The following is a 22,847-nucleotide window of genomic DNA, read 5'->3' on the forward strand; positions in this document are numbered from 1 at the left end:
GGGGGGGAGAGACTTTCTATTATTTAGCTACTGTGTAAAACAAAAAACTGGGCCTATTACAAGCGCTGCGGTGCAGATATGCTTCAATCCAAGCTGGGGGGATGTTTAAGGTGGCAGATGGATTGGGAGACACAAAAGAGAACTTCCGTAGATTAGGGAGTTCAGTGTGTGACATAAAATGTTCAGTCCCAGATAGAAGCGGAGGAGGAAACCCCAAAGAAACACCCCTATTCATTGTAATCCGCGTTTATGATTGTTCAACTTCGTGGTTCGTGATGTGTGGTATGGTGGCATGTGTTCGATAAATATCCCATTCGGCTCGGCACATGGCGAAACCCCCAAATAATGTGTTTTCGTACATGGGAGTCGTGCTCCGGTGCTCCGTCTCACCGTTAATGATAGCTTCTTTTAGTAAGAAAGGAGAGAGGGGAGGGGAGGTGGACAGAGAGAGTGAGTAAAAGAGAGAGAGAGGGAGAGAGAGAGAGAGTCATGTCACTTAACCGACCGCTGGTACTCTGTGACTCAGTGCGCGTCTCCGCTTACATATAAGGACACAAGGCTGTACCCACATCGGTCGGCTATTTGTCATCAGGCCAATCATCCTCACTCTGAGCCTATAGAAGCAGAAGTGGTCACAATTTTGGGTGAAGGGGTGTATCCGTGCGTTTTTATATAGCCGTGTTTGTATCGGCAGCAGACGCGCACAGACGGACCCGGGGAATGTCCAGAGCGCACGGCCCGCCGCATGCAAGCGCGCATTCCTCCCGAACCTGCTCACACCTCCGCCTGTCTCTTTTCCCTCCCACAGCCAAGGATTACCTCCTGCCCGGGCATCGTTTGACGGAGTAAGAACGCCACAACCAACACGCTGACTGGGTCATTGTCTTCTTCCACATCTTTGGGCTTCTTCGGGGAGGATATGGCACGGTGGGCGCTGGAGAGAGGAGCGCAGCCGGCACAGGCGAGAGGAAACAGGAGCTGAATGACAGGATACCAGCGACCTGAGCCCCGACACTTCTAACTTTGTTAAAAATAAGAAGGAAACAAGAGAGAGAGAGACCCTCCCGCTTTATTTTGTCGAGTGGAGAGAAGAATACTCGCTCGAAGAACCTACCGGAGGAGTTTCTTTACGGAATTTTGACCTTTTTTGTATGCGTAATTTTATGTTTTGGGTGAGGAAACAAGGATGCATTGTGGATTAGTCTTGATCCTGTTCATGGGAATCCTTCTGGCGGTCAAGGCTTTCAAAAACGGTAAGTGTGATATTTGACATCTCTATGAATACAGCGTTTGTGTACCCTGCAAAGCTAGTAATCCCAATATTTCCCTAAAAGATTAGCCTGCTCTGATCTCCGCTGATCTTTTGGCAAACTCGCAAGGCTCTCACCTGGCCATTCCGCCCACACCTCGGGGAAATCCCTGTTATTATATATTTCAACAGAGACTTCAGTATTATTGCTTAATTGTCGCTAGAGATCACCGTGGCCCTATCATTGTTTCCTCTTTATTTTATACATTTTGATTATGATGTACCCTCCAATATTCCCATGTTATTTTTTTAATTTTTTTAATCTTTCATGGTGCCCCAAAATATTGTTTTTTATTTGTATTCACCCAATTGCAGCCTCTTGTGATGCGTGTGATCTACCGGGAGCTTCTCTTGAGAGCACGGTTGATTCCGGTTGTGTGGGGCCCGCCGTCGGTTAACACGTTTTAGTGAAGTTCAAAAAGTCAGCTCAAATCCTGGGCTTACACAACTTCCCCTTGTTCTATTCTAGCAGCAGCAGATTCGTTTCTACTTCGTGCTTTCATTTCATCTCATTTTATTCCGATTTAATTCATTATCAAGGAGGAACACGCGCGCGTATGTGTGTGTGTGTGCGTGTGTGTGTGTGTGTGTAGGTGCGTATTACAGCAGCAGATGTCGGAAGCTTTCATGTTAAAATGATGAAAACGCGCGCGAATGCAGATAAATGTGAGTCGCGGCCCTCTGGAAAAAACAAAGTATAATTCCCTTTAATGGTGGAACTCGTCGTTCAGAGGAACAGACTGAATCCGTTTGACTTTTGGCTTCTTCATTCACACTTTTTATTTGCATTCATCCACCCAGAGCTGCTCCTTTTCTTATTGTAATGTGAGGACCTGTTCCTTCATCTCAGTGTGCCACCCACAGCCAGACTGCTTCATAATAACTCTTCATAAGCAATAGTAATAGTATTATTAATAATAATACTAAATACTAACATACATATACATTTTGTCCACGTTTAAGTCTTTAACTTTCGTATGTCTTGACCTATTAAACTACGTAAAAGAGATAGATAGATAGATAGATAGATAGATAGATAGATAGATAGATAGATAGATAGATAGATAGATAGATAGATAGATAGATAGATAGATAGATAGATAGATAGATATTGGCTCCTGTTAATGAGTTTCTTTGACAGTGTCCCGGCTTAAGGGAGGCACACATTTTTTGGTGTAGTCCAATAATAAACTGCTATAATGGAGCTATAATAAATAATGTATGAAATATGAGGGGTTAAAGAACTCTTTTTTTTCGCTCAACTCGGCAGATAAATGTGGAGGCAACATCCGAATCTCAACGGCCAACTACCTCACCTCGCCCGGATACCCCCTGGCCTATCCCCCTTCTCAGCGATGCGTGTGGGTGATATCGGCGCCTGGTCCTCACCAGCGGATCCTCATCAACTTCAATCCGCATTTCGATCTGGAGGACCGGGAGTGCAAGTAAGTAGGCCTACACCGCGACATTTTCAATGGAGAACAGATGTGCGTTTGCCCTCCCCCAAAAAACAACTAATTTATCAAAAACATTTTTGTTGTTGTCTCCGAGTGCCCCACATCTGATTTACAGCTAGTCCGGAATAAAGACGATGGAGAGAAAATATTCTGCATTTTTATCTTTGTTTTGGAAAAATGGCCGAATAAAATAACATTATTAGTGAAATTAATCTGTCTGGGAAGCTCACGCTGCACCGTGAGAGGCGGAGTAGAAGCTGTTCATACAAACAAACATTCATTTCTCATAGCAAGTATACATGGGTTTTGCCTTTCATATGCGTGTGGGGCGCTCCTGTGTGTGCGTGTGTGTGAGTGAGACAGTTCCCTCATGCATATTGTGCATGAAACTGCGCCATCTAGTGTCGGCAGGCTCACTGACACCGTGCCACTGCGACCCTGCTCCGCCACCACAGGACAGAAAGGAATGCCCCCTCTCCCTGCACTTGGTTTTGGAATGGCCTCGTGGAGTGAAGTCACCGATGTGTCATATTGATTTGAATTGCCGTGCTTCTGCAGAAGGCAATCGGGTTCACCGGGGGCCATTGCCCGTGGTTACTTTATGCACTGTGAGAAGAAGAAGAAGAAGAATGTCCATCTTAATGAGCCATTTACTTTTACATTTGCTTGTAAAATGCCATTACTGCCCTCAAAAACAAGTGAGAACTTCCAAAAGCAAAAGACACACAACTCAGCCAATTTAATCAGGCAGTCACTCTGTTAAAACTTGCCCCCACCCCTCCTTTTTTTTAAGGTGAATCCCTCAGTGACAGTTAGTTACTGATCCTTATTTGACTTGCGAGCCGCGAGCTGTCGCATCCAACAAAGAGCTAAGCTGCCAACCTGTTGTCAGATAGATAGTTTAAGCCGATGAAACGGGAGACAGACAGTAATGTGATGAGCCTGTTTCAGTGTGGCTGCCCGAGGTGAGCCTTGCCTGGGCAAACCGCCTCCCTCTGATTGCCTGTCTCTCTCTGTGGGTGTGTATGTGTGTGTGTGTGCGTGTGTGTGCGTGTCTGTGTGTGTGTGTGTGTGTGTGTGTGTGTGTGCCTCTGCCCTTCTCTGTCTCAGCTGTTTGTTTACGCTGCAGGGCTCCGGAGAGTACAGGGCTTTGCTGGATCCTGTTACTGTATCACTGCTCCACCCAAAAAACCTGGACCCTACGTTTCTTTTGTGCTCCCTCAGTGTGCCCCCCTCCCCATATATGTCTCAGGGTGTGTGTGTGTGTGTGTGTCATGTATATATATATTTTTTAATTTTTTAATCCGGGATCTCAATCCCACTTTAACCTTTCTTTACTGCTGTCAGAGATTTACGGCAGGCCGAATGGGGCCCGTCTTTTTAAAAAGCGGGATGCTCTTTGTCACTTCTTTTTGGGTCCGATTTCAGCACCACAGGGACTATTAAACTGTCCAACATCCTCAAGTTAGAACGAGAGAGCGAGCGAGAAAGAGAGAAAGGAAGTCACAGGAGGAGGGAGGGGTGTGTGAGCAGAAACAATGCTAATCAAATTAGTCAGGAATGAATTTCCTGTTTCTAAACACACGCAGTAAAAAGAATTTAAGCCCCTGCAGGCTCAACAAAGGCTGCTTTTTTTACCAAATTGAAAGGAGGGGGGGATGGGGGGGGGCTTCGAGTTCAGCGATCCATCCATGTATCAATTACAAATTAGCTCTGAATCTCGCCAGTCAAGTTAGTTCTAGCGGACAAAGTTTGTGCCGTGACTTTGTCTGAGTCCGTGAGCGTCTCTCTCTCTCTCTCTCTCTCTCGCTGTCTGCCCCGGTCATTACATCAAAAGTGTGGCCAGGAGGCTACAAACCGCTCGTCCCGAGGAACCGCAAACCAAATACGCCGGCAGACGGCCGTGAAACTTAGTCACTGATTCATGTGGGTCGACCTGAGCCACAGCCTATTTTCTTCGTATTTTTACCTCGACGTGCCGTTTCATTTTTTATGTTTCTAATGCGGTGGTTTTCATAGGGCTTTAGTTCCACTTCAATGGATGCCGCCTCGTGCCGCTTCCCTCTGGCTTTAGCCGGCAAAGACAGGCCATGACGTGAAATCCATTTTCCTTTTCCATTTTTTTTACCTCTTTAATTTTGAATTACGGCACGGTGTAACATGAGAGTGGGCTGCTGTGCTAATCGCTGACAAGGCATGTCATAAGTAACTGGATTACGAAATGGGGGAATAGTTACTCATGTGTCCGCGGACAGTAGTTGGGTGTGATTTGTGTCGGACCCATCAGACTCCATGTCGCAGCACCACTCACCAAATCAGCCCTTACATAAATGGAAACTGATGAGAATGGCTTCCTTATCTGATGGACTGGCAGAGTGGGCCGAGGCGGCGGGGGCCACAAAGCATGCTTCAGTGCACTGCCTTGCAATCTAATTAGTGGGCAAATGGAACACACATGCAACACATGTTCCCCAACATGGCTGTTATCTGCAAACCAAACAAGAAGCACTCAAAGTGGTGCTTGTAAAAAAGGGGAAAAAACAGCCTCTTTACTGAGTGGAGCCTGGCTGGGCCTGGGGGTGGCAGGGAGGGGGGTGGGGATGTTGTTGCACGTGTGTGCTCCACCCGGACAGGTTTGTTTGGGGAAGTGCAGAGGCCTGTATCCTGAGAGCTGAGGGGGAGGAAAGCACTTCATCACCGAGATAAGGAGACGTAAGTGAGGCCTGCGATTCTGAATGCAGAGCGTGTTTACCTTTCACGCACCGCTGTAGAGGGGGCTTTTCGAGAGGGTCGGCCCCCACAGCTGATGACGTTCTGCGCCGCCCGCATCGAGGGCAAATATTTGGAGTCCATTTCGTTCAGGGAAAAAAAAAGTGTTGTTACGAGCGAGCAAAAAGCTCAAGTTGGAAAAATAACGGAAGTAAACAGATACTGCTTTCGCTCCGCTCCCTCTCGCTTGACTGCGATCTGATAAGGCTGACTGTGGAGGAAACACGAGAGGTTTCAGTGGATTTCATTTGAGACAGCTTTCACGTAAAGGCAGATGGGATGGGTTGTTTATCACATTTTTAAGACTCTAGTTCTTACGGTCCAATTTAGATTTTCTTTTTAGATATCTGATAAAGTTTCCAGGACCTGCTGACTCTCCCGTCCCGACCTGCAGGCTCTCCATCTCCTGCTGACTCGAGGAGGAGAACCAACATTCCCTATATTTGTGATGCACCCCTGACAACATTATGAATCATTGATAGCATCAGATCTGCTGACCCAACCAGTAAAAAAAAACAGAGGCTTCTTCCCTCGCAGTCAGAGCTTCGCTGTTTGTTTTTTGGAGGAGAGGGGGTTCAAAAACAGACACGCCGTCTCCTCTTTCTCGGTGCACCCTCGTTCCTTTGCTTTCCTCTCTGTCTGGTTGGTGTTTTTCCGGACCTCGCAGAAAATTCCAGGGTGACAGTAGCGTGCAGCAGTAGACGGAGAGGGGAGGGTTCAGATGAGATGGATGGCAGGGTGGTACGAGGCGGCGGAGATATTTTGAGGAATGCCTCCCTTTGTGTGTGTGTGTGTGTGTGTGTGTGTGTGTGTGTGTTCTTCAAAAGCCCGCGAGAGCCCCCCTGCCTTCAGGTGCCTGTAACTCAAAGCTTGGGAAAGCGCTCTCTTCCTCTTCTTTTTAATTGTAGTCCACTCCTTTCTCCGTCCCAATGCCCCTCTCGCTGGGACACCCCGCTGAGCTGCCCCCGTGGAGCTGCTGGGCCTGCTGGGAAGGCAAACATTCTCCGCTGTGTACCCCTCTACAATAGACATCCTGCCCCTCCTGGCATTCCTGACCCAGGCCCAGACTCCAGAGATGATGGAGCTCCATGGAGTGTGGGGGGGTGGGGGGGGGGGGGGGTGACCCTTTTCCCTGGATCTATAGTTGGCTCTGTCTTTGTCATGTGGAATCCCACTAACTCCACTCACATGGCCGCGGTGCCCGACAAAGAGTGCCACCTGTTTCTAGGAAGTGAGAGTGGAGGACAGAAGGGCCTTTAGGGAAGACAGCCACCCGGCCAATTTCCCTAATTCCCCTTTTGCCCCGCCCGCCCCCAGATACCTGAATAGCAGCTCTATGATAGGGAGCGGTGGAGCTTCACAGCTGGGGAGTGAGGATCTGACAGCTTCCCCCTCCATGACTCCTCTTTCACCAGCAACCACGAGCAAATAAGGAGAAGTGGGCTGTGTAACCTTTTATCCGACGTTGTCATGGTAGAAAAATACACAAGGCACTAACGCAACAGGGCGTGTGGTGCGAGAGGCTTTTAAAGAAGGGAAGTGCTGTGACCTCCCAGGCCTTTGGGAGTGACATGGATTGTTGGAGATACTTATAGACCATATAGGTGACATTTATTTATGTTGTGGACAGTGCGCGTCTTTTCACGTGCGCGTCAGGGACGGAGCCATGCTGGTGGGGTTCAAAGCGCCGCCGCAAAACAGGCACATCGGAAAAAAGAAATGAAGAGGGCGTCGAGACGCCGCTTCTTTTAACTACGAAAGCAGCTGAAATTGTGCACCTGCTATCTTCCCTGGCAATGGAGTCCCAGGGTTCATAACAATGGAAATCAAATCGCACCTCAAATGACAGTGCGCCTTTCCAAAGACCGGCTTATCGGCAGAGTTTCAAAAGAGCAACCCACTTTGAATATGTCTTGTTTGCACTTCACGGCAATTACACCGAACCCTAATTTTGTCAGTGTGGTGAAACTTCCGTAGACGAGGACGGCGCGACTTAAACGTCTGTTTACAGCACATCCTTCTCAATTTGCGACCCTGCACAAAGTTAACCGTGGATGAGGTGAGGGCCCACGAGAACTGCAGAGGAACATTAAGGGCTCACTTTGTGAGCTAACCAGTGGGCCGGAGAGACGGGACGGCGGACAGAGATGTCGCACCGGGAGAGCAGTTGACCTTCACTCCTCGTCTCCATCTCTTTTAAACACCAAGGGTTACTCCCTGGCTAATGAGCAGGATAAAAGTAGGTCTGTGCACATGCATGCAATACATGTGAGTGTTCGTGTGTGACCGTGGGGTTGAGGGTCTATTTTTTCTTTCTTCTTCTTCTTCCTTTTTTTTCATTGGCCGGTGAAGTGTTTCACCTTGGCCGAGGCTTGGAAGGGCATCCTGATTGAAAAGCTTTCTGTCCGTGGCATCTGCCGTCCTCCCCGCTGCTCTGTCACCACTTTGATTCATGCACAACCTGACCACAACCGGGAGGCGAGCCACTCTGCCTCGCAGCGGGAGGGTGGGGGGGTCCACTTCACAGCCGAGGAGTAAGAAACGGAGGGACGAAGGAGGGTGAGGAACAGAGAGAGAGAGAGAGAGAGAGAGAGAGAGACGCGACAAGGCCAGTGCTCATAAATAACCGGCTGGATTTCAAGCCTGGGTCGCATTTATCTGCGGCGGCACAAAAGCATCATACGGTCTCACGTGTCTGCCTGTTTTGTTTTTCATCTCGACGTGGGAGTTAGCAGCTCGGGTTTGCCAGAGATTGAGTGTCCCTAAGCTGTTTCTGGCACACGGCTGGTGAATTCAGTTTTTTCTTCTTCTTCTTCTTCTCTCTCTCTCTCTGTGTATTTTCCTTTCCAGCCCCGAACCAACACAAGCTTCCCTATATGGAAGTTTCTTGTGGAATGGACCCGCGGCCCACGTGGCTTAGAGATGTCAGCCGTATGCTCTTTTACTTCTTCTTTTTTCTTTTTTCAAAATCCAAAACAGATTGCTAGAAAAGGAGCCTTATGGAGACTCTTGGTATTAGAGGACCACATTTTGGTAATCTCAGCTCTCTATCTGGACACGCATCTATTATTGACTGTAAGAAAATTCATACTAATTTTTCCCTCCAGCGCCGATAAAAAAGCATTAAACAATGATTAAATTATGCGTTTCTGTTCCAAAGGACAGTTGGCAATAAGCCCCCCCCCCCCCCCCCCCCCCAATCTCCGCCTCATATAATAGAATTAGCAACAGGTTTTCGTCTCGCGCCTTCTTTCCTTTCCATTAAATGCTGATTTCCCAATTTATAAGGGCCCCGCATGAAAAAACAACAAGAAGGGATAAGGAGAGTGAATGAATGAGGAATAATTTGAGTTCATGAGTAGCAAAGCAGTAGCCGGGGGTGGGGTGGGGTGGGGGGGATTGCTTTGAAACTGTAGCTCCCAATGTCTTACTGACCCGCCCATCCCAGAAAGAGAAAAGGGAGAGGGAGGTCTGGGCGCTTTAATACGGCGTGTCCAGGCTTGTCGTACATGTTGCGTTGAGTGGTCTAACCTTGAATGAGGCTCATGAGTTTGATTGATGTGGCCGTGGTCCCACGTTTGTTGCCGCAACGCCACAGTGCTTACAGATCCACAAGGGGTGGCAGGTTGGAGGGGGGGGGCAACCACAGGGTCCTTTATTCAATCAAGCTAATCCCCAGAGGGGCTCTTGGCGAAGCAAAGTTTGTTTGCAGCGGGTAAGAGGGTCGGTCGGTCTAGGAAGTGAAGCCAATGGCCCTCCTGTCTCAGACCCAGATCCCCGGGGTCATTTTCGGTCACTGTGTTCGCGCACAGCGGGTCGGCTCGCTGGTGTTTCTCCACCACTCAGCTGGCCGTGATTCGGGCCGGGACGGCAAGCAGACAGTGATTGATGGGGTGGTACCCCGCCGCTCTCTGATTGAGTTAGAGCCACTCACAAGCCCTCGCTTTGTTTGCTCTTTGCTTGATCTCTCCTCACCAAATTGGCAACATTAGCTGTGGTCTTTCTTTTTTGTAGCAGCCGGCACTTTGCCTTTTCTTTCTTTTTCGTTTTCTCACGGCTTCATTTCTTTTGTTCGTCGGCAGTAATTGTGAAAAAGAAGTCTCTATATTCAGCCCTTACAGCAACCTTCTGTGGCATTATCACAGTAGGGTGGTGCTGAAAGAGTTATTAGAAACCTGTACCCCACGCTGTTCCAGGATGACTCCTGCCTATACTGGGGATGAGCCATGCACTTACACAATCCCCCAGTGCATTTCAGCAGAAATCAGAGTTGAAAGGATACCCAAACTGCGTCCAAGTTGGCAGGACAGTTTGATTGTAGGGCCAGTAAAGGAAAGAGTCACCTTGCCCTCCAAATGCTGGCAAGGGCTGGCTGGCCATCAGCACTTGGATCGGCCCACTAATGCCGAGCATTCTGCGGCTCCACGGTAGAGGTGCACCGCTTGGCGCGAGGCCCTCGAAACACGGCTTATTTGGCTTTCCAAGTGTTGCATCATTGGAAAATCTGAGTTCTTTGCACGCAGCGAGAACAATACAGCCGTCAGAAGGAAATGAAGGACGTGGTTATAGATGCTAGATATTGTGTCCAAGGGCCGATCCGCATTCAAAGGAAACCGCCCAAAACATCAGTCCATGCTATAACAAATGTGTGTCAGTTGGAGAAAAAGTAAAAAAGTCCCCCCCCCCCCCCCGCCTTATTTATTTCCATCAACATCCTTTTTCCTCTTCCTGTTAAGAAATACAAATAGCTTGTCTTGTCTCAAGGTTATTGTGCGGTTGAAGGTCAGACGGCTGTTTGTATACATACAAGCGGACAAGCCTCTCTTTCCCCCTGAAAGAGAGGCTTGTTCACGCTCCGCATCCAGCCACATGACCGGGTCACGGAGCACCCAGCCCAGACTGCTCTCCAACCCCCTCATTCCTCCTCCGCCTCCCCAGACTGCAGGGAGGACAAAAGAAAAGAAAGAGGGAGGGAGAACGCTACGGGGGACGGATGGGGGCGTTTAATTGAATAATTCCCAGTGCAGTTATTACCACCATTGCCCCCGAGCTTTCCTAGCTGTTGCTGAGCATGCTTCACGCCTCTGAACCTTTTGCTGGATTCGTGTTGGCACCTGTTTGCCAGCTGCCTCTATCAGCTATTTGCACTACTTCTCTCCTTTGTTTCGGTTCCGTCGCTCTATCAACCGCTCATCTGGCCAGTCCGTTTCCTTTAAACCCAACACCACCACCATCCCACCGACGCCACACCACTCTTTTCTCCCTTCCTGCCCATTGTGGAGAGGCGAGAGAGTTTTGAACGCCACCCAAAGGCTTTATCTCTAGTTGACCAAGGCGGCGACTCCCCTCCTCCTTTCCCTCGCCTCCTCAGCTCCTCTTGCCTTCTTTGAGCGCGTCGTGTCCCTCGCACGCGCACACAACCACACACACACACACACACACACGCACACACACTCACACTCACACTCACACACACACACACACACACACACACACACACACACAGCTCGTTACTCAGTGGGGATCGCCGCTTGCTTCTCGCAGCATCAGGAACAGATAGATGATTGCCTTTGCATACGGCGCTCCATTTCGTAGGAGGGCATATTGTTTCTGTTTTTTTTCTCCTTCTCTTTTCTTTTCTCATCAGCGCATAACAAGTTATGTAGCGTTCACTCTGCTAGGATTAGTCCATTGTTAAGTTCAGTGGGTCACTTAGCTCAAGGTCATGGACGATTATCTCCACGTTTCCTGATGTTTCTTCTCGTTACATAGTCATGCCGGGAGATCGAGTGATTCCTATACCATGTCGTCATGAACAGGATATCTAGTCTGACCCTGAATTTTTGTTGGCACATACCTAAAATAACCCTTTTGATTATGCTATGAGTTTTCCGATCAGAAAGTCACAGTTCGTCCAAGTGATAGTGAGGCGACTTAACAGAGGCACCAATCTTCTGTTTTTTTTTTTTTTGTAACAAAAATGTACGCCTGTTTTTTGCTTGAATTGAGCATTCTGGATTTTTCTTTTCTTCTCGAGGTGGCTGTCTTTGGTTCACACAGAGTTAATCATGATACTCTAGAATGATAGTAAGCTGAGTGATGGTTGTAGTGGGTTCCAAGCCCATATTTGGCCCCCTGCTTCAGGGTTGATATGAAGCATCCCAATATTCCCTGCACGGTGTATCTATGCCACCGAGTCTCGTCGGGGACCGGAGCAGAGCAGTGACGGTGTGTTTAAAACAGTGCGGAGGCGGTGCCCCTGCTGGGCGCGCGCCGGCCCCTGACTCCCAGCGCCTGGTTATTTTTACCCATGACTTCTCATAGTTGTAACGCCTCGTGCCTGTGGAGGACTCTCTCTCCACTCACCTCTGCCTGCCCCTCTCTCCCGTGCAAGAAGAGATCCTCTCAAATGTCAAGGTGGGACAAATGGGAGCCATTCCCTTCTGTAATGGTCCCAGAAATGGGCTGAAGTGCCCCCCACCCCCTCTTCCCGTTCTCTCCCCCCTCTCTAAGGAAACACACAGGACTTTTCATCCCTTCTATCTTTTGGCCGTTCTTTCCCTTCTTGTATTTTTTAAACTTTTATGCCAATTTGCCTTTCTCTTTTGGCCCTTTGTAAAACATATCACAGAGTTATGTTAACGTGTTGAACCTTCTCAGGATTGAGTGTATAACAGACATATCGCATAATAGCTCTCAGTCACAATGCCTGTATAATAATGCCACTGCCAAAGTGTTTCTTAGAAATGTACCCAAAGGGATTCATCCACAAAAGCATACATTCACTTTGTGAATATTCATATCTGCACGCATACGGAGCGCTGCTGTATATGCTAAGCAATTTCATTTCCGAAGCTCACTTAGCGGGGGAGAAAGTGCTAAATGTGTATTTGCATTTAGCTAAGGGCAGTTTTTCTAATTAAAAAGAAGTCTCAACCCTGATCACAACTGCAGCTATTATTTACCATAAAATTCACTTTTAAAATAATTTTTGTATCTCTTTTTTTTTAGGAATATTACATATACAACTTATTCATATTTTTTTATTAGATTTGAGATCTAATCAGCCGCTCATTGTGTTATGTTCAAATTGTTTCAAATCTTTGCAGAAGTACAAACAAGAAGCCTATCTCAACTGTACAATGTGGTGAACTTTGTCCTCTTATAGTCGGGATCATGATGCATCACAACAAAAAAGAGTCAACCCATTTATGAAATGTATGACATACTTACATTGATAATAACTTTGATGAGTGTATCTTTAAATCCGCAGCGTTAGGCCATACAAGACAGATGACTAAAATTGACTGCGTCTTTTGTTTAAACTGCCTCACATATCTATCATCGCGTTATTGTGACCCATTTGTCATGCTTCGCAATTTTAATGAGGGAAGGAGGCCAAAGTGAGCATAACAGGATGGCTGGAAATATGCACAGCCGGGCTTTGGCCCTGCAGGCATGTCGCGGTCGCCCATGGGAGTAGAAAGCAAGTCAGCTGAACATACTTCGGCATTGGCAGGGGTCAAAGGGCAGCGGGCCTTACATGTGAGGTGAGCACGGGCAATTTAGTCAGCCTGCTAACAGTGGGAGCTTTTGTGGTCAGCTTTATATCCCCTGCTTGTTTTTAGCTTCCCCCGCCTCCTCTTCTGTCTGCATCTACATCCAGCTCAGTGTGAGCCTGCTCTGTGCAGAGCAGAAAGGATCCCCCCCTCTTGGGGCAGAATCCTCCCCCTGTCAGTCTGTGCTCATATCTCAGAATAAAGGATTATTGTGCATGTTGCAAAGGGGCGGGGTGGGGGGGAGATGCAATAATTGAGTCTAAATAGCCAAATTCATTAATTTGATTGTTGGCGACAGCAGATCTCTTGGCAGTGTAATTAGGAAAGCTAATGGATGGAGGCACGCTAAGTCCATCAATGCTAATGATAATTGCTGTTCGGAAAAGCGAATACGCTTCACCGACGTGTGGCCGAGGCCGCCGCAGAATCACAAGCAGCCACGCGGCATCTAAAAATACGAGCGGCGAGCGGGGTGTAAACCGCGTGAGGCCGACACCCAAAGAGGCCGGTCGGAGGGGCTGCAGCTGGGTCGTCTGCGGCGGGGGACCTCCATCTTTTCATTCATCCTTTTTTTTAAAAAATGTTTATTTTCCATCCGTCCATGTGGCAGCGTGGCGGCGAGCAAAGCAATCATGTCCTTCTCCCCTCGCCGACAAGGAACCACTTCTAAACCCATCAGCTCTGATTGGTTGGTGGTTTGTCCCACTGGGCGGGTTGCACCCGCTCCGAGGCCTTCGACTACCGCTATAATTTTCTGCACATTCAGGAGTGGAGACACATCAGTGGAGCGGGTGATAGCTGCGGATTTTTATTGCATTTCTTTCCCTGCTTCATGATAAAGCTTCTGTTCTAACGACGCATTCCTGACCTTCAATAAAGATCTTAATGTTAGCGAGTCAATTAATGTTTTCAGCCGAGATCATGAAGACGTGGACTCGGTTTGCTGCCCCGGTTTTCTTTCCGTGCTTCCCTGTCTGCCCCGGTGAGCTGCATCAGGTCAATGGTCATTACGGGAAAGAGCGCACCTGTTATTCTAGTGCGGGTTAATGAATGTCACATGCACGAGGGAGGCGGATTGGGAGGCAAAGTAAAGAAAGGGAGACCATTTTATTTCAGAGAGGTATGTCCCCTCCAGGCTTGGAAAAAGTAAGCCGGGGATCAGCTTGTCTCGTGCCCCCCTTGTACGAGCGTTAATGATGTTTTTCCACAGCCCCGAGTGACAGTTTGTTCGCCGAGACTCGTTAACACGGGAGCTCTCCGGAGTTTTCTGACAGCTGACAACAAAGTCCTTTTGCCTGCTAAGTTCCCCCCGGGCCTCACAGAAGCTATCCCGAGTCTGTTGTTTTGGACTTTCCACTTGTGTTACCCGGAGATGTTTTGACATGCGGTCGCTGGCATGTTTTCACGCAATAGCAAGTTGCAGTGCGCCGGCCGGCCAAAGAGAAACGACAGAGAAAAGCACACGCGGCATTTCTTCTACACGCAGCTCGACCAGATAGGGGTGATGGCAGAGAAAGAGCTCTTGTTCCGGGGCTTTCCACAGCATGCTTGAGCTTATAAATGGTCTGATTAAGAAATCCCACCAATTGTATGAGGCTCATACAGTCTGTCATAGTGTTATTCCATTGCCTCAGATTGTATTGCTTTTATAGAACCATATCAAGCAGACATTTATAGAGGGAGGACAGATTGTTTCCATGGGAAAGCTTCGGGCAATATAACTGTTATATTGTTAGGCCGTTGGTTTGTCGCCTTCTCTTTGGCTTCGCAAGGAGGGCTAATGTTCTCGTTTGACACTGGCGGATTGCTTTCTCTCTGTGCCTGAAGAAGGAAGGCAGGCTAATACATTTGAGTCGGTGAAGCGAAGGTCGTTGAGAATTACATTCCCCCCCCCCTCCCTCTCCCTCCTCCCCCGCCTACCCCTTTTATTTTTTTCCCTTTAATTTCCCCACTGTATTGGCAAACGCTTTTCACTATTAGCACTGTAGTAGTCAGCTCACTGTGTCTGTGTGTGTGTGTGTGTGTGTGTGTGTGTGTGTGTGTGTGTGTGTGTGTGTGTGTGTGTATGTATGTGTGCGTGTGTGTGTGTGTGTGTGTGTGCGTGTATATGTGTGTGTGTGCGTGTGTTGTGGCCCAACCAGACCCAAAGCAGGCTAGACCGATAAATAGGGGCATGGCTCAACTGGATTGTGCTGTCATGGGGAATAAAAGCAACCACAACAGGAGTGATATGACGTCAAGTATCACCCATGCAGGCCCCCAATAGGAGGAATCTAAGTTTAAATTGGGAGGTCAGGAAGACCCCCAAACTGTGGGACCGTAGGGGGCTTAAAAGTAGGCCGTGTGCTTCTTTTAAGATCCTCAATAGAGGATGTTAAGTGTCCCGTCGTCCCTGAGGACGCTCAACCCCAGAAGTGAGTCCCCACAGGTATTTAGATGGATTAGAGGTTCACTTAACACAGCTGGCAACAGGAGAGCATTTTTTTTCGGCGCCGTCGAACTGCCCCCACGTTCGCCGTAATGTCTTCCAGATGACGAGGGTCTGGATGGATCTGTGTTAGCACGACGAGGCGCGCAGGCCCACTGGCGCAGAACCACCGGAGTTCTGGATGACACACCAGTCATTTAGGCACCAATAGAGACATTTTGGAGAAGGAGGTCCCTTTCTTTCTCGCCTCGCACAGCGAGGAAACCCCCCGGGGCGTATTCTCTCCTCCATCTGCATCCTGTCTCCCGCTGGGCTGCCTTTACGAGGGCCATCCGAGCTGATGAAGGCACGTCGGGGTGAAAACAAAATACGCAATAAACAGCTTTTCCGGAGGTGCGAGGAGTAGAAAATAAAAACAAAACTAAGAGTATTCTTCTTGTCTGCATGGCTGACAGGGAGTCTGTGAGGACAGGCAAAATTAAATCATTGGTTGCCTGGCTTCCATCCATATGCATAGGAAATACGCTACAATGGACGCAATATGCACAGTGCTCTGCGTGTACGCACACAGTCTGCACATGCGTCGTGCATTCGTACACACAAACAACCAAACCGCACACTTCGGCTGTACTGCGGAATGCTTTTCTCTCCTTCTTCATCTCAATGATGCATCTCGGCATCAATTTTTTAGGCGTCTGGCAACACTAAGCTTTTGGCAGTTGCTGGGTGGAGCACAGGGGTGAGGGTGGGGGCGGGGGCAGGAACAGAGGCTCTGAGGTGAATTATAAGTCTGCTGATAGAACACAGCAGGGCCACAGAAAGATTGATGCTCTCCGTTGTGAGCTGGGAACCAAAAGACGGGCGAGGAGAGGAGACAAGAGAGGAATCAGGAGATGAGTTAAAAGAGGTGAGGACCTCCAAGCAGAGAAATTGGTAGCACAAATACATTTAAAAAAGATAGTAATAATAATGTAGAGAAAGCTACTTTCATTGCAAAAATGTATACGTCAACTTGAAACATTCATTTTGAATGTTTGCATCGTAAACATTTGCTTTGGTGACTAAACTAGACGATGACATAACAGAATGAAACCCGATCCCTGCAATACCATTAAACAAAATAATGAGTGTCCATTTAGCGCAAAGCGAGCGGGGGAAACTATTATTTTATATATATATATTCATCTTTTTTTACTTAGCTGATAAATTAGGTGAAACAAAGTGAAGTGGTGCTTGTGTGAGCCAAGTCACTGGTGGCCCGGCAAAGAAGAAGAAGAAGAAGAAGAAGAAGAGATTGATGCATGGTGACAGCTCCGTATCACCGCAGATCACTACATTAGAGCAGAAGGATGTGTGAAGTCATCCATCCACCGGACCTCCTCAGGGGGCCTAGTTTCAAGGAGTGCCACTTCTTTCCAGCTCTTCATTTAGTTACATTCTCTCTCTCTCTCTCTCTCTCTCTCTCTCTCTCTCTCTCTCTCTATAGCGGACTCTTTTTTTTGTTTTGAACCTGGAGATAGCCCTATTACCACAAATCGCCTCTGGTGACTTGATTTTTGGAAGCCATTTTTGTGATTAAAAAAAAGGTGCATGCGTGTGGATACAAGTCCACTGGATACTAGCCCCCCCCGAGCCATCATTCAAATTGTAAATCGCCTTTTTGTGTGAAATCCGGCACATTAAGTGAATTCAGAATCGCTAAGGAGACGTGATGTTTTGACAGTAATTTAGGAATCGAGTACGACTATGAAAATAGGCCCCTTTGCCCGGAAGGCACAAGGGAGGAGGAGACAGAGAGAGTGTGTGTGTTCACCTGCTGCACGTTATACATATACATCAGAATTGCATTTTCTATTCACGTGGTGTCCTGATGAAGATGGACCATCGTCATAGGGGGTCAGCGGGGGAGGGTTCGGGCAGGAATATATTCAATAAGTGGCCCGCAGCACTGAAAAACTTGGTGCGTTACGGGCAATTAGGAACTGTGGAAACTCAAACCTGAAATCTGCTTTTTTGCAGCACCGCTCGCCCCGTTGTTCACAGTCATAACACTGCACGGAAAAGTCATCTGAACCATCATGCAAACTCACACACACGCACACACACACACACACACACACACAGGCAGTAGAGTTAAAACCACCACTCAAGTGCATTTAACAAGTGCCTGAAAACACACACACTGATAACCGGGGGCTATTTAGACCACCCGCGTCGGCCAGTCACTCTCTACCAGCTTTAGTTTCGCATGCCAGATTCCGTGTGTACGTGTGTGTGTGTGTGTGTGTGTGTGTGCGTGTATGTGTGTATCACGGCTCCTCTTTCCAATCGTATTTCAAAGCTGTTTTCCTCTTCTGCTCCCAAACTCTGCGCCGACTCAATTAGGCGGCTGCTCCCTTCCATAGCCGTGGGTCGGAAATTCCATTTGAATGTGAGCGATTTTGTGTGTGCGCGTGTGAGTCTGCGTGTGCGTGTGTGTTTAACAGCTTTAACACCTGCTCTTTCTATAACACCAGCATAAGCCAAAGGCCAAGATATAATCTCTCGTACGAGGATCACACACACCGTCAGCGTTATGTAGCGGTTAAACAGGAGATATAGATAACTGTTCAGCTGAAGTTCAGTAGTCAAAGCAGTTACATAAAACTGACCTCAGTGCAGCTGGGAGAACCAAACCTCTGCAGAGTGTGTGTGTGTGTGTGTGCTTTTGCTGGGTTGATATAATTAAAGCATAACCTGCCCACCTGTTCTATGAGTTTTAACCTGATACCTCATTAGTGCACTGTGTTTTGTTTCCACTACATTACCTGCACAATATGCTGTGTTGCTCTGTGTTTATGTTGGTCCTCTGAGTGTCAATCTACGAAACGTGTGTTTGTGTGTGTGTGTGTGTGGGTGTGTGTGTGTGTGTCTTCAGACCTGCCCGTGATGAAGTGATTTCCAATAAATCTATAAGGAGAGCAAGAACAGAACTAAATGAAACAGTTTTTTCTGAAGCACGCTGTGACCGACACTGCTTCCCTCTCTCTCGTCTTGCTCAGGTACGACTACGTGGAGGTGCGAGACGGCGTGGACGAGAGCGGTCAGCTTGTGGGGAAGTACTGCGGGAAGATCGCTCCCTCTCCGGTCGTCTCCTCCGGAAACCAGCTTTTCATCAAGTTCGTGTCTGACTATGAGACGCACGGGGCAGGTTTCTCCATCCGCTATGAGATCTTCAAGACAGGTGGGTGGCTGCAGCTTCACTTTGTCCCATCTATTTGAAATATTACCCCATATGTTGCATATTCCTGAAGATGTTTAAAGCGATAGGGAACTTTTATTTTGTGTGGTTTCTGGCAGTCCCTGTGGACAAAAGTGGTAGTGTTTCCGAGCACCAGGGTCCCTATAGAGAACCTCTCATTTTACTGCAGCAGGGTCTTTAAGTAGGTCATAAACAGGGTTCAATATTAAATTGAGTCTGTTTCATAACTAATTATAACTTTAAATTGAACAACCTGACCTCTTTAAATAGCCATTGAGTTCTTGGAAAACCTTCTAGCAAGCTCTACATCACAAGTAATTTCAATCAGATTTGTCTTCGCTGAAGCTGTCACGTATACGGCGTATGACACATTATGAAAAGTATTATGTCGGAATACTTCCGATAATGGGGCAAGAAAGAGCCTCTCCGTCTATTTTTATGGTTTGTTTGTGTTTGCGTCAAGGCACCAGAGCATCAAATTATGCACTCGCAATATGGAAGGCAATATGCTCCATTCAAAGCCAATGAATCATAGTCCCATATGTTCCATAATTGTAGCAGTTTTTATCTGGTGTGAATGATTGTACAATAAGCAAGGGCATAATTTGCTGAGCATTGATTCAACAAATGTTTTTTCAGGTGTTGGTTTACCGTCAGATGGCAATCCACGGCAAGGGTATGAGCATGCCATTATAACCACCGGCTAGCTGCTTGTGGAGAAAGTGAATTCACGCTACTAAACTGGGTTGAGGAAGTGCTTTCACTGCACTGGTATCCAGCCAGTTGGAGGTTCCCACCTAAAAATAAGTCATCTTAGTCTGGAATCATGTGTGACAAACCACAGATATCCTCAGGGGATGTCTATCTTATCAGAACACAGCACCCCAGAAGGCAGGATTTCCTGTGGGTGGCTGCCGCCCTTTGTTTGGACTGGAAGGAGAAGGAGGAAGACAGCACATATCTGGAGAGTGACTTGCCGGCAGACAGGTGCTACAGACTCCACTTTCGTTAATCAACCTTAGGGGCAGTCAATGGGACGGCCCTCCCCGTGACCTCGGAGACATGATGAATGTCCCCGTGAGGTCCCTCCTCCCTTTTTAATCCGGGCCAGCTTGTGCTTGTGTTTGTGTCTCTGGGTTTGCACGGCAGGGCAGCTGGCAGAGTGCGGCTCCGTTTACGGGATCAAAAGCGGCACTCCACCCATCAACATGCACAAGCTCATCGCCGCACACTCCCTCTTTCCCCCTCGACAGACCCACTAAATCTACCACATTCATCCCATGATTAGCTTGGTGTTTCCCAGTCTCATCTATTAGCCAGCGCTGATTATAAACGAGGCGTGTTCGAGACCCAGTGGCGACAGGGGAACTGCTGAGCACACTCATAGCGCACTGAGATATGAGCACGTGTACATATCGAGCAATACAAGCAGATGTTAGTGTAGATAGAAGATATAGTCAGGACTGGAGAGTTGGACCTCGATGAGGATCTTTGCTTATGGGATCCAAAGGGGAATCAGGGCTTTTCATCTGCGTGTTTTGCACCTAGCGGCATCCCCCCGTGGAGAAGAGCGCCATGGGTGTGCCGTGGCTCCCTATGGTGGATCAAGGCCCCTCGTTATGCTTTGAGTTTACTCCGTGTTTTGACTACTGCGGCTCCGGCTGCCACCAAAAAAAACTGGGCTCTGAGATCAATTAACAGCCCTGTTTGTGAGTGTGAAGCCAAGCAGAAAGGGAGATTCAAAGCTAGCTGATTAGCACAGCTTATCAACGAGCAGGGTGTTAGTGGGGAAAAACATTGTGTTGGCTAACACATGTAACGGTAATGATGATACACAGATGCTCTGATAACGCCTGGAGGAGCGCGAGGCTCGCGCATGCCAATAAGGGGGAAATGCAAAGAATGCACGCGGCTCACCACCGCCAGTACAGGAGGGACTCGAGATCAGGGGGACTCGAGCTCGGGGATGGTACCACCTTTCATCTGGGGTTACGCGCAAGCAAAGGTCACGTGGAAGATAAACATACCCGCATAGCAAACCTATGCAAACACGTACTCCCCCTCAGGAAACCAGCTTATACCAGCATGTTTACATGTGCAGGTTTTACCCACTTAGACTGTAAACTATGTAAATACACTCTCACACACACTCCAGCAGGCTGGCGCCCCGGAGCCCCAGCTTTCATCAACAGTAGCCTGCAAAGTGTCTAATTGGAAGAGAGCAGGTTGTTTTGCGGCTCTCTGTGGCCGATTCCGCATCCATCTCTACCTCGCTCCACTCCTCAGTCCCATCCAACCATCTTAATTAGCATGGGCAATTTATTTTATAGCCTGCAAATTGGCAGCCGCGCTCCGCTGGCTGAAGTCTGGCAGGAGACGGGAAGAGCGTAGTGGATGGTGGGGGAGGAGGAGGAGATGGAGAAGAGGGGAAGATGAGGAATATCTGGGCTGAAGGGAGATCCAAGATTAGCAAGCAGCTTGTGTTTTGTGTGTGTGTGTCTCTGCGGAGGACCTCGACTTAATGAAATGGTGCCTGAAACAAACTAATGCCTTGACTTGATGTATGATGAAAAATCAGCAGAGTAAACTGAGATGAGGCAGGGGGTTGCCCTCCACCAAGATCCTGGCGCTTTTGCAGAGGATCCCGTCATCTGAGTGTTTCTGGAATGATCCGTCCTCTTAAGTACACATGCACAACATATGTTTTCCCTTAACGACTCTGCGTTAGCTTAAAGCCACATCAATGCTGGCCGAGGGCCCATTGAAGTGGGCAAGGAGATAGAGCCACTGACGGCCCTCCCTCCCACACACACACGCACACACACACACCCACAGACAGGCTCATCCCGATTACTCAGCAGGATGACTAAGTCGATTGGACTGAGGCCCACATAATGCTTAAAAGCCCCATCTTTTCACTCGCAGGCCCTGTTTATCATGTCACTGTGATGCGGGCGCTTTTACTCCGCAGCCCGCACCTGTGAAAACACTCATGGTGTGTGTGTGTGTGTGTGTGTGTTGGGTGGGGCCCGATAGGGGGCACGCTCTGCTTTCATGCACGGCACACCCTGATGGCATAGGTCACATCTGGCATGGAGATGTACTGTCATCACACATACACACAGACACACACACACACAGCCCTCATGGAAACCTAAGACAACAAATCTCTTTAAGGGGAGCCCCCCCCCCCCCATCAGCAATCAGCACTGTGTCAAGCAGCAACGTCACAGGCACAGTCAGTGCTAAACAGCATGTCAGTAATTCAGTGCCTCGGGGTGTGTGTAACGGTAAACCCGTAAACCTCCCTTTCCATCTCTCACAGTGACGTTCGCTCCGCAATCTTCAGGTTAATGTTTGATTTAGTGTTGAAAGAGTTAATTGTCCACCGATCCTTTAACCCCTCTGTCCACGCGGCATGAGGACGGAGGGGAGGGGAGCTAAGAAGGGTGGAGGAGGGTTGTGGTCTGGGCTAATCATCAGCCGGAGAGCAACATGGAACATAAACAGTGGTGATTTACTTAGCGCTCCAAGAACAACAGCTTCAACCCCTTTGGCTTCGGCCTCTAATAACCCGCAGAGATGGATAGATGGGGGGAAAAGAAAGAGGAAAAGCAAGAGAGAGAGAGAGAGACAGATTAAAAAATGAAAATAGCAAGAGGCTGTCACATTTAACACCAGTTCCTTGGCGCAATGTTGTTGCAGTGATTAACGCCCAGTCCCTGGTCCACTCTCAGCACTTTAAAGCAACAGCTTAATAGAGACATAGAGGACCAGTCATCAGGGAGAATAACTGTGGAAAGGCGGCCCTTGCTCCCTTCATGTTGAGACCGTATTTATTCAAGATTTGTATCGATCTCTTCACACTTGCAAAAAGGCTGAAATAAGATCCCCATTAAAACACCATTTCGTCGGATACGGCTTGTCGTGTTAAACCACCTCTGATCACTCAGCGAGCGAGTCGGAGTGACATCTGTTTACTTCCCCCGTCCAGCGGAGAGGGGGGCTCAATGTAAAAGAGCGTCAAAATAATCCATCACTGCAGGCAGTAAATGTTTGAGCGCCTGGTCGGAGGTAAATGTTC

At 48.2% G+C, this 22,847-nt stretch overlaps 1 protein-coding gene across 2 annotated transcripts in view; it reads left to right on the top strand.

The window, feature by feature from the left end:
* Positions 1–549: 549 nt before the first annotated feature.
* nrp1a (neuropilin 1a) overlaps positions 550–22,847 on the top strand; it is a 53,368-nt gene continuing 31,070 nt past the window's right edge. For both annotated transcript variants that reach the window (XM_034560773.1, XM_034560774.1), the window contains exons 1-3: positions 550–1,253; positions 2,580–2,754; positions 18,564–18,745. In XM_034560773.1, the coding sequence (XP_034416664.1) occupies positions 1,187–1,253; positions 2,580–2,754; positions 18,564–18,745 (424 nt within the window). In that variant the 5' untranslated portion in view covers positions 550–1,186. The remainder of the gene's footprint in view (positions 1,254–2,579; positions 2,755–18,563; positions 18,746–22,847) is intronic.

The sequence above is a fragment of the Cyclopterus lumpus genome, chromosome 20 (genome assembly GCF_009769545.1).
Source record: "Cyclopterus lumpus isolate fCycLum1 chromosome 20, fCycLum1.pri, whole genome shotgun sequence".
Lineage (NCBI taxonomy): Eukaryota > Metazoa > Chordata > Actinopteri > Perciformes > Cyclopteridae > Cyclopterus > Cyclopterus lumpus.